This window comes from Muntiacus reevesi, chromosome 4 (genome assembly GCF_963930625.1).
Source record: "Muntiacus reevesi chromosome 4, mMunRee1.1, whole genome shotgun sequence".
Taxonomy (NCBI): Eukaryota; Metazoa; Chordata; class Mammalia; order Artiodactyla; family Cervidae; genus Muntiacus; species Muntiacus reevesi.
The window spans coordinates 112,381,300-112,395,655 of NC_089252.1; the positions used below are offsets into that span (position 1 = coordinate 112,381,300).

At 54.6% G+C, this 14,356-nt stretch overlaps 1 protein-coding gene across 3 annotated transcripts in view; it reads right to left on the minus strand.

Moving 5' to 3' along the window:
* ATP2B2 (ATPase plasma membrane Ca2+ transporting 2) overlaps window positions 1-14,356 on the minus strand; it is a 365,210-nt gene that overhangs the window by 115,564 nt on the left and 235,290 nt on the right. For all 3 annotated transcript variants that reach the window (XM_065933889.1, XM_065933890.1, XM_065933891.1), the window contains one exon: window positions 853-1,357. In XM_065933889.1, coding sequence (XP_065789961.1) covers window positions 853-1,051 — 199 coding nt within the window. In that variant the 5' untranslated portion in view covers window positions 1,052-1,357. The remainder of the gene's footprint in view (window positions 1-852; window positions 1,358-14,356) is intronic.

Below are 14,356 nucleotides of genomic sequence, written 5' to 3' on the forward strand. Positions count from 1 at the left end.
TTGGGCTTCCACTAGGCACTGTGAGATAAGCATTAGCCCCATTTTCCAGAGGAAGAAACTGAGGCAGCCTTTTCGTGCAAAACTGCAGTGCCAGGGCAGAGTGCCTCACACCTGAACCTGAGGGGTGTATGTAGGGGACGCTTCTCTCTCGTGGTGAAGGGAAGGTGACTGTGGGGAGGGGACCCAAACTCTGAGCGCTGGTGCCCAGGCGAGGCTGCTGTCTCTCCTCTCTGCCCTGCAGCAGACAACCTGGCCTTGGTCCCCTCCAGGGGAGGCCCCAGGAGGCTGAAACCTCCCCTCTCTGGAGATCACAGGCCTGCTCATTAGTAGCGCTAGTGGTAAAGAACCCATTCGCCAATGCAGGAGACAAAAGATGCGGGTTCGGTCCCTGGGTTGGGAAGATCCCCTGGAGAAGGAAAAGGCAATCCGCTCCAGTATTCATGCCTGATAAATCCCACAGACAGAGAAGCCTGGCGGGCTACCGTCCATAGAGTTGCAGAGAGTTGCACGTGACTAAAGTGACTTAACACGCATACACAAGAAAGCCCCACGCCATCTTCAAGGTATGACACACATGGGCGTCCGTCACCTTTCCCATGATGGCCCAACCTCCTGCCTGTTCTCATCCTAGTAGCTTCATGGCTGCCCCAGACTGAGGGATCCCCAATCAGAGTCTGGACGTGTGAGAGTCAGACATGACCAAGCGCAGCGGCGGGGGGCTGGGGAGCTGGAATCGGCTCGTTGGTTCCATGCTGAAGCCCGGATGTGGAGATTCCTGGGGCCTGGGGCGGGGAGCCCAGGGTCTCACTGACCCCTGCACCCAGACCCCAGGAGGGAGCCTCCCGCACCTACCTTCGACAGGGGAGGTTTTGAGGCGCCGGCAGATGGCGTCGGTGTCCCCGTAGGTCTCCTTGATCTTGACCACGGCCTCGGTGCCCCGCAGTTCCATGAGGGAGCGCAGCTCCTCCATCGTGCACCCGAACTCGCCCCCATGGCTCGACTCGTTTCTTTGGTTTTTGGAGTAAAAGTCGCTGTTGGTCATGTCACCCATGTCTGCCGCAGGCCCCGCTCGGGGCGGGCCCGAGGATCAGCGCTGGACAGGAGGCCGCCGGCCGATGACTCCGCGTGGCTGTCCCCAGCACAGCCTCACTGGACTGCTGTGGCTCCAGGCGGCCGGCTCCAGGGGGTGGCCGAGGTGGGCTGGCGACAGAGGCGGTGGGCTCCGAGGGGCGTCCCCAGGCGCGGGGCGAGGTCCAGGGGCTGGAGGGGCTCAGGGCTGCAGACCCAGGAGTCTCCATTCAGCGGGGCCCATGCTGCTTCCGGGAGCCGGCATCTACATGGTCAGGGGTGGGGGCTCCTGCAGGGACAAGCAGAATGGTGACGAAGGTCAGGTGCTGGAGGCCTCAGGGGACAGGTGCTCAGAAAGGTACCCAGGCGCCACACACAGATGCACACACCCTACCCCAAATAAGACCCACTACACATACACACACCCAGACGCTGATGTTCATAGAAAACCGCATCGTGCACCAGCACACACCATAAACCCAACTGTACTGATATCCACTGGGCGCTCCATGCCATCACTCCCCCAAGTACAGCCTGGTGCATCCTCATAACACTTTCTAACCCCCAACAGCCCACTCGGCACACACTGGCCTCACGACACGAACCCTGGTGGACAAACAACTCAGGGTGCAACACCCAATCGCCTATTTTAGGGCCCGGCCACACACACCCCCCAACACAGGGCTCCCCTTCGCACACGCCCCGGTGGACACCCCTCCCAACCATGAACACTGTCACACGTAGTCACATTTACAGGCGTCATCTTCACAGCCCCACCTCCTCCCCTCAGACACACCCGTGCGCACAACCCTGTTGACACACATGCCATGTCCACACAATCGGGGCACATCCCCCTCCCCCAAAGTTCACAGCTCCCAGGCTCCTCCCCTCCAGCACAGATGCTTCCCGTGTCCAGGTCTCCTGCGTCTGCTGATACGCACTGTTCTCCCCCTAGGCATGGGGGTGGAAGAAAGCCCCTCGCCTCCACCCGCAGCCCACAAGCACTCTGATCAAGGCCCCTGTGTCCTGGCCAGAGGGTCCAGCTCATGTACGCTCAACGTGATGTCACCGTGGCTGTCAGCATGCGCTGGGCTCCACAGAACCCTCACCTGGGGGCCCCGCAGTCCAGCACCATGGACAGCGGCGGCTGCGTTCCCTCGGGGCGCACCGGCGGCTTCTCCCTGCCCGCCCGGCCACCCTTGCAGGAGTGTGGCATCTGTGAGCCTGCCAGGAGAGAACCCAATCCACCCAGACACCCAACACCGGTGGCCAAGGCCCCGGCAAGCGTTGGGTGACAAAGGGCCTCTGCTGAGCTCGGCCGGGCCTGGCACGGGGACTGGCCCCGCCCAGCAGGCATGGACAGCTGGCCATCCGAGGCCCAGGACATGAAGGGGAAGGGGTGCAGGCAGGCGGATGGGGCTGAGCCCCCACCCCGGCCCCGGCCCCACCCGGTGTCCCCTCCCCCGCTCCTTCTCTTTCCTTCACAATCCTTTCCTGTTGCACAGGATTTTAGAGCTGGAGAGTAATTTCGGGTTCCTCCCATTTTCCCAGGGAGGAGCTTGAAGCTCAGCAAGGGAAAAGAACTTGTCCACGGATGGCCTGGATCTCCCGACGCCCAGCCCGCTGCTCTTTCCCCTCTCACTAGGGGGCGCTCCCTCCTTTCTCGCTGAAGACCAGGGCCGATGGAGTGGGAACAACTCAGGATTCTAAATCACAGCAATCCGGGTTCAAATCCGAGCTCTCTCAAGTCCTGGCTGTGGGGTCCTGGGCGAGCCCCTTCACTTTCGTGAGGCCCGGTTTCTTTATCTATAAAAGGAGTCAGTCTGCCTTGGCCCCCTGTGACCGCTCAGTTTACTGGAAACTAATTATGAACCATGTTCAAACCCAGTGCGTGTCCACTCGGGGTGCAGGGCTTCCCAGCCTAGGGCAGGGGGTGCTGGAGCCACAGGAGAAGCCTGTCATACCTCAGAGGAGGGCCCTTCGCTCAAGGATGCAGTCGTAGGAAGCCTGGTTTTCACACTGGGGCCAACTCGTATCATGTGGCGTAGAACTTACAATGGAGCTGATGCCTTAGGCAGAGGCACGAGGCACCTAAAAGTGTGTGCGCGGGGCTCCCACCCAGAGTCCTGCAGGAACACTCAGGGTCATCGGTCACCCAAGCACACACCGCCCCCAGAACCCCTGAGTTTGGACCTCAATGGTACATCTCTGGGAGAAGCAGGTGAAGCAAGGACCCAGCAGGGCTGTGTGCAGAGATGCTATGGAGGCTCTGGGAGACACAGCCCCTGGGTTCAAGTTCTGCCACCTCTCAGCAGAATGGGAGGCAAATTAACTTCAGTTTCATTATCTTAAATAAAAGCAGGGAGAGTAATAGTATCTACCTCGTAGGTATTATGAGGCTTAAATGCATTATTTCATGCAGAATATTTAGAATCAAGACAAGCACATGGTAAGCACTATTCTTGTGACTATCACCAATCCACAAGCACTTTTTGAGAAACTCTCGTTATTCCCTAGAACACGCATGGAAACTGAAACCCAGAGAGCTGAAGTCAGTCGTCCAAGGTCACAGAGTGAGTGAGTGGCAGAGCTGGGATTTGAACCCAGGCAGTCTGGATCCAGAGACATACCCTTAACCAGGAGGCGTTGCTGCCTTCCCTGGTAGTATCTCCCTCACGGGGCTGTACGATGCTTAAATGAAGTGCCATATGTGAACGAAAGTGCTTCGCAAACCACAAGGGACTCTCTAACCCCGAGGTGCTGTTTTCTATCCGTCCTCCTGCTACCTGCGGCGTGGCTTACAGGCACCGATAATTACATCTCTGACACCACGAGCGATGAGAACCGTTAGCAGTAATTACATCTGTGATGACAACAGTAGGCATCAGTTAATGGGCGACTGGTGATTTTAATGGCTGTTGTGTGAAGATGAACAATGATCTTCAACCATTTATGCATTCACCCTCCCATCCGTCCATCCATCCATCCATCCAATCATCCATTCATTAATTGTGCTGTGGGCACCCACTTTGTGCCAGGCAGTGGATAATCCAGACAAGGGTCCTGCCCTCCAGGAGCTGACAAGGGGCAAGAGAGACAATCAAAAGACTTGTTATAACATGATGGGTTTGCCACAACAGGGAGTCAGTCCCGGATGCTGTGGATTTCCAGAGCAGGAAGATGTGATCGAGCCCAGGGTGTCAGGGAAGATTTTTCTCTTAATATGAGTAGGGAATATTCTTCTCCTACAGGAAAATGGACTGCGTGAGTTTGGAGAAGTCACCTAACCTCTCTGGGGCTCATCTGCCTAGTGAGGCCGGCCCACCTGTCTTACTGGCTGCTCTAAGAACCCACTGAGATCCGGTGTATGGGTCTCTCTGCAGCCCCTGGCCCCTGCAGCAGACACTCTGCAGTAAGCTGGCTTCTGTGCCTCCTCCCACCTCCCTCCCACCTACCCCTCCGGTATTAGCAACTGCCCCTCACCCAAGGTTGCAAAGAGGTTCATTTGCAGCCAGCTCTCAGCTGCACACTGACAGTCACCCCTGTCCTAACGAATGGGCACACAGCCTGCTATGGACTGAATGTGTCCCCCTGCCCCAAGTTTATGTGGTGAAGGTCCCAATCCCCAGTGTGATGGCGTTGGAGGTGGGGCATTTGGGAGGTAATTAGGTCATGAGAGTGGAGCCCTCATGAATGGGACTAGTCTTCTTATCAAAAGAGACATGAGAGAGATGATCTTTCTTGACAGTGTGAGGACAGTGAGGAGACGGCCATCTGTAAGTCAGGAAGTGGGTTCTCACCAGGAACTGAATCTGCCGGTAACTTGATCTTGGACTTCCCAGCCTCCAGCACTATGAGAAAAAAAATTTCTGCTGTCTAAGTTGCCTGGTCTATGGTATTTTGTTATCTAGCAACCTGAGCTAAGCCATGGGCCTGGGCAGGGCAGAGAGCCAGTCCTGGGTCCAGAGAGGTTAAGCGACAGCCTAGGGGTCACACAGCCAACTGGGGCCACAGCCCATTGACAAGCTCCTCCCAGCTTTCCGAGCTCCTGCTGGGTGACCTTGACCAAGCCTCTTTCCTGCTGGGGCCTCAGGTTCCCATGTGGAAAGTGAAGAGCCTGGATCAGTGAAGAGGCTGGGGTCCCTTCTGGCTCTGATACAACAGCCCCTTTGGACTCTAGGAGAACGTTCTGACGATATTGGGTTTGTGCATTTCAGTTTCATCTTATTAGCATTTAAATGACTCTGTACTGGTATACTTCAATGACTCAACAGTAGGTTAGGGGCACCTTAATAAAAAGTCTTTGCCAGGAGAGACTGACAGAGAGGAAGGAGCAATGCTTTGTTATTGTTGGTTGTTTTTTTTTTCGGAGTTAATTTAACAAAAAAGAAATCCATCTTTCAAAGGAAGCGTTTTTTTTTTTTTAAACACCCCCAAACCTAAACCAACAGCTTTCAAGCCCTAAACGATGGTAGCTGAGACACTGCAGATGAATTAGGCGCTAAAAATAACTTTCGGAAGCCGAATCCTTCTGTTTTCAGATGTGCAGAATTTAAATGCCACCTTAATATGTATTTATAAAGTCACTCTTTAGTTTAAATCTTCCCCGGCACCAATAAGGGAGAGATGTAGGGACACAGACCCCATCTGCAGATCCCCGATGACGAGGCCTGACGCTGACAGGTGGGGGTTCTGAGATTTGGGGTGAGGTGTGGGGCAAGGCTCCCCACCCCTCCCTGAGCATCCATCTCAACTTCCCGGAACGGAACCAGCCCCACAGCCTCCCTCTTAGGGCCGGGTGAGGACTCAACTGAGATGGAACTTGGCCCAGGGAGAGGGAGACGCGTTAAACAGTGACTGTTCTGACGATGCTAACTTAACTCACTCCCCTCCTCTATTTGCTCACCCAGACTGTCCCCACGCTGCTGTCCTTGACACAGGTCTCAGGCCGCAAGGCCCCCAGCACCACTTGGAAGGCTGGGGAGGGTCCCCGCTTGTAGGCACAGATCGCGGGGCTAGTCTCCCCTCTGCTCTGGTCTTGACTGATTCCCCCAGGCAGGACATTTTCTTTCCTCTCCTGGATGCAAATTCCGGCCTTTCTGTAGCCCCTCCCCACATCCCTCTCCAGCCAAGGGGGCCCTCCTGCTGGGGGCTAACAGGGGTGAGACGGGGAACTCGGCTGGCAGCTGGGGACAGAGGGGCAGCCTCACGGGACAGCCAGGGGAGGGGGTGTAGGTACTGCCTCAGCCGCCCCTCTCTGAGAGAGGGGATGTCCTTTATGTGTGTGTGCGTGCGTGCATCGAAGCTCACAGTGACAGCCTCGGCTTTGAATTCTCACAGTCAGGGAGAGAGAACGGGGAAAGAGGAAGGGAACTGAAAATGAATACCTCAGAAGCGAGTTTAGTGCTATTTTTAGAAAACTCCTATCCTGTTAACCAGAAAAGGAAAATCTAAAAAAAAAAAAAAAAACACCCACAGAAGCAGCCACGCATCAGCCTCAAAGGCACAGATGGCAGAAGCAGGGACAGGGATGGGTTGTTAGGGACTTGGGGTTTCTCACACAGCTTCCCAGCCTCCTGCCTGAATTGAGGGAGAGTGGGTCCCCTGACCGCCGGGGTCAGCTCTCCCCAAGGCCCCTTGTTCTCCACAGGAGTTTTCAGTGATAGGCAGTAGGGAAACCCCCACATTTCTGGTCCTCCAGGTGCCTCACATACCCACTCATCTAGTCACTCATCCATCCATCCATTCATCTACCTATTCAGTAAAAAGCTGCATCTCAGGCCCTGCCTCAGGCACTGGGATTCTGGAGAGAGCAAGGGAGGGGCAGAGACCTCCTTTCTAGCTGTTGAGGGTCTGTTTACTCTGCTACAGAGCCCCCCCAAAACCCCACAGTCAGGGTCTGCTGACCAAGTTGACTGATTCCTGCACCGCTCTTGCTTCAGGTTTTGGGGCAATGTAATCCAAATGGCTTCCCTGATAGCTCAGTTGGTAAAGAATCCGCCTGCAGTGCAGGAGGCCCTGGTTTGATTCCTGGGTCGGAAAGATCCCCTGGAGAAGGGACAGGCTACCCACTCCAGTATTCTTGGGCTTCCCTGGTGGCTCAGCTGGTAAAGAATCCACCTGCAATGTGGGAAACCCCGGTTTGATCCCTGGGTTGGGAAGATCCGCTGGAGAAGGGAAAGGCTACCCACTCCAGTATTCTGGCCTGGAGAATTCCATGGACTGTACAGTCCATGGGGGTCACAGAGAGTCAGACACGACTGAGCGACTTTCACTTTCAATCCAAATGGCACGTGCCTGGGAACTGCATCTGCGGGGTTCCAGTCCCGGCTTCGCCTCCGCTATTAACATGGACTGCTTAGCACAGGCTTGCATGCGCTGTGTGGTATCACTGTTCCCACCTTACAGGAGAGAAAGCTGGGCCCAGAGGGTTACAGGCGGCCAGTGCCTTACAGACGGGTGCCTGCTTGTGTCCAAAGCCTCTGTGTCCCACTGTCTTTCACCAACTCACAGCATAGCCTCAGACCACTGTCTTCTTCCCTGTGGAAGGAGGCAGTTCCCTTCCTTATAAAGTGAGGGGGGATTGGACAGATACTCAGTCTTAGAGAGCCACTTTAGCACCATCCTCAAGGATTCTCCCATCACCTGACACTTGCCGCTCAGGACACATGCACTTCCTGAGCCTCCTTGCTGCCCTGCCGCGCCCAGCAGGAACATCATCCTGGCAGCAAGCCGAATCCTGCTTGTCTGGAGGCTGGAGGAAGGAGAGAGGTCCTAGAACCTAGGAATCACAAGCTGACAAGAACTCACCTGCTGCCTTTGACACCCACTGGCCCTTCCCCTCTGGCCTCTGCATGGAAGTGCCTGCCTGCCAAGATTTGCACACTTTATGTGTTCCCTGTTACACAACTTCCCTTTAAAAAAAAAAAGAAAAACTTAGGAGGGTTTTCTGATGAAGGGCAAACAGTAAAGTCACCAGCAGATAGAGGCAAGAAAGCTTAGCTGAGGCAGAAAAATGTCAGGAAAGACTTCATCTTACCTCCAAGAGAGGGGACACGCAGTTTGAGGGCTCTGCCTAAGACAGATCAGCTGCTCTGTTCAGCGTCCTCTGCGTGTGTGTGTGCATACTAAGTTGCTCAGTCATGTCCAGCTCTTTATGACCCCATGGACTGTAGCCCACCAGGCTCCTCTGTCCATAGGATTCTCCAGGCAAGAATACTGGAGTGGGTTGCTGTGCCCTCCTCCAGGGGATCTTCTGATCCAGGGGTTGAACCCGAGTCTCTTACGTCTCCTGCACTGGCAGGAGAGTTCTTTACCACTAGGGCCACCTGCGAAGCCCAACGCGTCCTATGCTTTCAGTCAAATGTCTTGGCCACGTCCCCAGTCTCATCTCTCCCCCTGCCCAACTCTCCCTGCAGATGTACTGACTTCCCTGGCTGTCCCCAGCCTCCAGATCTTAACTAGCTGGAGTGACACCACCCCCTTCAGTCTTCATCTGCCTCCTTCTCTCCTACCCCCAGCTTTGTCCTCACAGGTTACAAGCAGAGGGCTAAAAGGACAAGAACAAACAAATAAACACAATAAGGGGAACACTTGGATCATGCGTGTATAGTACCATTCTATGCACCCCACATTTGTTATCTCATTTAATCCTTCGCAACAACCCAATGACACAGGGACTGCCACACTCTTATTTTACAGAGGAGAAAACAGGAAGACTACAGGGACGGCATGAGGTCTTTGGTTTGGGGGCGGGTGGCCGTCAGCTCTCAAACACACGCACACAGAAACTCTTACATCCTTCTTTCCACCAGAGCAGGCTCCTGCCCTTTTTCCTGATCTCTGTAATGATACCCGAGGTTCTGCCATGTCAGTGCTCTGACCATAAACAACAGGTCACCGGCTCCTTGGGGCTCAGAGAACCGTCTCCAGGGGTGACGTGCTGATGGATGGATGGAGGTGGGTGCTAGGGAGGGATTGGGTAGCTAAGGTCAGGGAACCTGATAACCACAGGGCCCCTTCTCTCCCCTTGCAGGCTGACCAGCAGGGCGTGAGTGCTGTCCTTGGGGTGGTGGTGCTGACCCACAGCCCCCCTGGGAGGACAAAGAACCGCACTGGGGAGCTGTCTCCACTGGGAGCTGTCCCCAAGGCCACGGTACTGATCTGGGATCCGGGGTGGGTATAGGGACCGCGTGCCAAGGAGCTGTCCATGTCCCGTGCTGCTGACACAGGGCAAAGGGTTACAAGCGCCCCAAGAGCATATCAGTGCTGACCGATGGAGCATAGGTTTGGCAAGTCTGAGGGGCTGGCTGTGGGTGGAGTAGGGAGGGCACAGGGCATTTTTCACGAGTTCTGTGATCAGGCGTGGGTAGCTGACCCCAGGTATTTGGTGCTGTCACTCAAAGCCAGGTTGTCAGGCAATGGGGTGTCCCTGTGAGCAGGCTTGAGCCAAGAAAATGAGACCAAGCAGAAGGTCATTTGGGGCCAACTGCAGGACTAGAGAAGACTCACTGTGGCCCATCAGTGCCACCTGTCACCAGTGCCAGAAGTCCCACCATTAATGATCCATTTTTGTGTGTGTTCTGCTTTATCCTTTCCCTCTGGTTCCTTCTGGGACTGTATTTAAGTGGCTGCATCTCAGTGTATCTGAGTTTATAAAGTTCTTTCCTCCATGGAATGGGGAAGGAAAATTCACCCACAGAAGTGCCAAAGAATGAGTTTAACTTGGGAGACTGCTTTTGAATCGCTAAGTTCTTTGCGGTCCAAATCAGAGAAGCAGGAAGCTAAGGCTCGAGGAAAAGTCATTCTATGTGGCCTGAGCATACAGAGGCCAAGAAATAGAACTATATAGAAAAAGGGAAAAGGCAGAAAGCAGGATTCCCAGATTCAGAGAAGGAGGGGAGTCAGACTGATGCGGGCACTGGCAGGAGGTGGTATTCGGATGTGTTGGGCGGTGTTTTTCAGATTCTATGTCTCACTACTGAAGCGAGTCTTCTGGGCTCAAGAAGAACTATCTCTGGTTCGGGACTGTGCACTCGCTGTCTTTCGTGCTCCATCCCAGGTCACCTCTCTCAGTGACTCCTTGGGGGATAGCCAGTGATCTCTGTCTGGATGCTGTCTTGGCCTCAGACCTAAAGGTAGTGAATCAGAAGGCCTGGAAGCCAGAGGAGGAGCCGAGAACAGGAGCAGCTTCCCAGGCTAACGTTTCCTCTCCTTCCTCTCTTGATAAATGCTTCCCTGAGTGAAGCTCAAGACCCCAAAGCAGGGATGCCCAAAATGTTGTTCCCCAGGCATCACCTGGGGACTGGCTGAAACATAGATTTCCAGGCCCAGGCCTGCAGAAATGAGTCAACCTCTGGCACTGGGGCTGGGAATTTTTAAACAAGCAGAACCACTGCCCTAGAGTTCGTGGCGATTCCATTGCAGTCCTTCTTTGGGGCTTTCTTCCTCTTGTAGCCAACATTCCACTGGTTCTGGTTTCTAGACTCCTGTCTTGCTCCTGTAACCCAGTCTATGGCTCAAAATCACCTCCAGCTCCTGCTTTCTCAAATGCCATTTCCTGCCGGGTTAGGCCGTAGGATCTTCTGGGAATGACTCCCACCAGCCACTCCAGGGTCCTTCTGTCTTTATACTCTTGCCCACACCTGATGACCCCGTCCCTTCTTCCCACTCTCCGGTGGAGTCTCTGAACAATTCTCCCCAGGGGTCTGCACCGCTTCTCTGTTCTGGGCCAACTCTGGGCTTTTCCCACAGTCCTGCCCTTGACCCTCTCCCCGGCAAAGCCACCCACCTGACATCAACTCGCATCCTAATGTGAGTGGTTCCCAAACTGACATTTCCACCCTGCCCTTTCTCCTACGCTCTAGAACCAAACTCCCTATGACTACCAAATGTCACCTCTGAAGGTTGTCCAGGCTCTCAGACTCTCCCAAACGTCCCCATCCTTCTGTGACCTCTGTGTCAATTATGGCATCTAAAGCATCCCCCCAGGGTTGGACCATTCAGTTCAGTCTGTTCAGTCGCTCAGTTGTGTCTGACTATTTGCGACCCCGTGGACTGCAGCACACCAGGCTTCCCTGTCCATCACCAGCTCCCGAAGTTGGCCCAAACTCATGTCCATCGAGTCAGGAGCTGGACCATTAGGGTTGCTCTTGACTCTGTTCCCTCTTTGTACTCAATCAGGTGCCTGAGCTCAGGGGGCGGTGGGGTAAGAGCTCAGGCTTCATCGTCTTCCTCACTGCCCTGGGCTCCTGACCCTGCTCAGGTTCCTCACTCACAACCTCTCGACTGGCTCCTCACCCCCTTCACTGTCCCCAGTGTGATGCTGACAGGGACTCCTACTTACTGAGTGGCTCTGAAAACATCTGATTCCACAATAACCCCATGAAGTAGGCATTCTTATGCCTATTTTACAGATGAGGAAACTAAGACTCAAAGAGGTGGAATAACATCATCCCCAGGTCACATAGTTAATGAGCGGCTGAGCCAGGAGTAGAGTTGGGACCTGTCTGACTCTAAAACCTCTCAGATTTGAACATGTCATGCTTTGGATTAAAAATATCACTAGCTCCTTGGTGACTTTTTTTTTTTTTAAGAAAAAAAACATATTCACAACCACTGCATCCAGGAGCCTGCTTCACTGGCTCAGAGCCAACTTTCCTGGGCTCTGGTGTGAGTGAACTTCTTGTGTTTCCTAAACAACAAACACATGCTCCTCCTCCCGCCTCCCCACCCTCTGTATACACTGTTATCTCTCTCCAGGATACACCCACTTTGCCACTATTCAAAAACCTTCCTTGCAGGGACTTCCCTGACAGTCTGGTGGTTAAGACTTCACCTTCCAATGCAGGGGGTGTGGGTTTGATCCCTGGTCAGGGAGTTAAGATCCCACATGCCTTGTGGCCAAAACACCCAAAACATAAAACAGAAGCAACAGTGTAACAAATTCAATAAAGACTTAAAAAATGGTCCACATCAAAAAGTAATTTTTAAAAAAGGACAACAATAACAAAAACATCCCTTCCTCTCTAAGGTCCGCCTTAACTAACTTCGCTGTGATGTATTACTGTTGTGGTTCAGTTGCTAAGTCGTGTCCAACTCTCTGCAACCCCACTGACTGTAGCCCGCCAGGCTCCTTTGTCCAAGGGATTTCCCAGGCAAGAATACAGAGTGGGTTGCCATTTCCTTCTCCGGGAGATCTTCCCAACCCAGGGATTGAACCCACGTTGTCTGCGGCTCCCGCATGTCAGGCAGTCTCTAATTCCTCTGTTATACATTTGAACCGCCTTCCCTCTTTCAGCCCATCACGTGTGGCTCATTCCTTGACTTCACACCCTCCACCCTCAGTCTTGGGGTGGGTTCTACCAGCTTGCCTGCCCCACTAGATTAAACTCCCTGAGGACAGAGCTTCCCCAGCCCCCAGCACAGGGCTGTTTTCCACCAGTGCTGGTTCCATGGCTGAGGAAACAACCGGACTGTGGAAAGACAACAGATCTGGGGTGCGGTCTGCATTTGGAAAGTGGAAACTGGCCGGCCGAGTGGCCGCACAAGCAGATGCTGAATGCAGCTGGGGGTTGGGGGGGCAAGCGTTACAGCCAGCAAGTTGGCAAACGGGCACCTAAGACTTGGGAAGCAGATGCTCCAGTAGCCCATTTCACAGACGGGCAAATGGAGGCTTTGCCAGGTTAAAGAAGTTGCCCACGGTCACATCACCGTTGGATCTGAACCCAAGCAATTTGCCATCAGAAGCCCTGCCTAAGTCCCTCCTGAGATGACTCAGAAGCCCGGAAGGTGGTGGTGGCGAAGGCAGTGGGACACACTGGGGCATCTTGGGTCCAGCAGGGAGATGCCTCCGCCCGTGTAGACTGCACTGGCCAGGTCCACGTCTTCTGCCAGGCCCCGTGTTACATCCCACCAGGGGTCCTTGCGGTCTGGCCCTCATACTGACCTCCACCCCCACGTGTCTCTGTTCTCTACCCAAAGCTGGAGGGCAGGGGTAAGGTCAGGGTAGGGCACTCAGAATCTGTCAGGAGGTAGATCCAGGCTCAGGCCCAGGGACCTGGTGGGGTGCTAGGAGCACAGGGCACCCCCACACCTAGCCTGTCCTTCTCGCTGACTGCCCTGGTCCCAGAGTCTCAGCCCTGGAGGCTCCAGACCCCAGACCCCAGAATCCCGCGCCTCATGGGCCCACAGCATCTCTTTGGCTCCTGCACCCGGCAGGCCGGCTCTGCAGCCCTTCCCCTGACACGGCATGGCTGTCCCGGCCACTGCGGAGACAAACAGAATCTGCCCGGCACCTTGAACAGATGGTGCCGCTTCTAAAAATAACGCTCCCCTGCGCAGCCGGTCCCGGCGACAGAAGGGGGTGCGGGTGGGGGTGGGGGCCGCGAGCTGCGCTCACCAGCCATCTGCACAGAGACAGACGCGAATGCAGTCTCCCCAGGGACGCGGGCCCAGGGGACCCCAGCCTCACGGAAGCTGAGCAGAGCCACGGGCCTGCTGCTGAGATCTGGCCCTGAAGTGAACGCAAGCAGGCGAGGCGGGGGTGTGCAGCCTGGCATTCCCACTTGGAACACCGGCTCTTCTTCGCCAGTCACCTTCGACCCCGTGTCTGGGTCCCTATGCCCACAATCCCTAGTGCCATCTTCTCTAGGGAATTTCCTTCTACTCCCAGGAAGCTTCTCTTTCCATTCATAGAGTCTTTAACCACTTTTCATTGGACTCACAACCTAGCAGGTTCAGAACCCCTTTGTTTGAGGCTGAGAGCCACAGAATTGATTCTTTGGGACTGTGGTGCTGGAGAAGACTCTTGAGAGTCCTTTGGAAAGCAAGGAGATCCAACCAGTCACTGCTAAAGGAAATCAACCCTGAGTATGCGTTGGAAGGACTGATGGTGAAGCTGAAGCTACAATACTTTGGCCACGTGATCCAAACAGCTGACTCACTGGCAAGCACCTTGATGCTGGGAAAGATGGAGGGCAAGAGGAGAGGGGGTGACAGAGGATGAGATGGTTGAGTGGCATCACCAACTCAATGGGCATGAGTTTGAGCAAACTCTGGGAGAGAGTGAAGGACAGGGAAGCCTGGTGTGGTGCAGTCCATGGGGTTGCAAAGAGTCGGACACGACGGAGTGACTGAACAACAACTCTTTGCCCAGCCCCTTGTCACTCAACAAGACAGTGAGAGAGATCTGGGTGAGAACCCTCAATCTGCCAGCCCTGAGTGATCGTGGGTAAATCAGGGCAGCTCTCTGGCCTAAGTTGCCACATCTGTAAAATGGAGACAATAA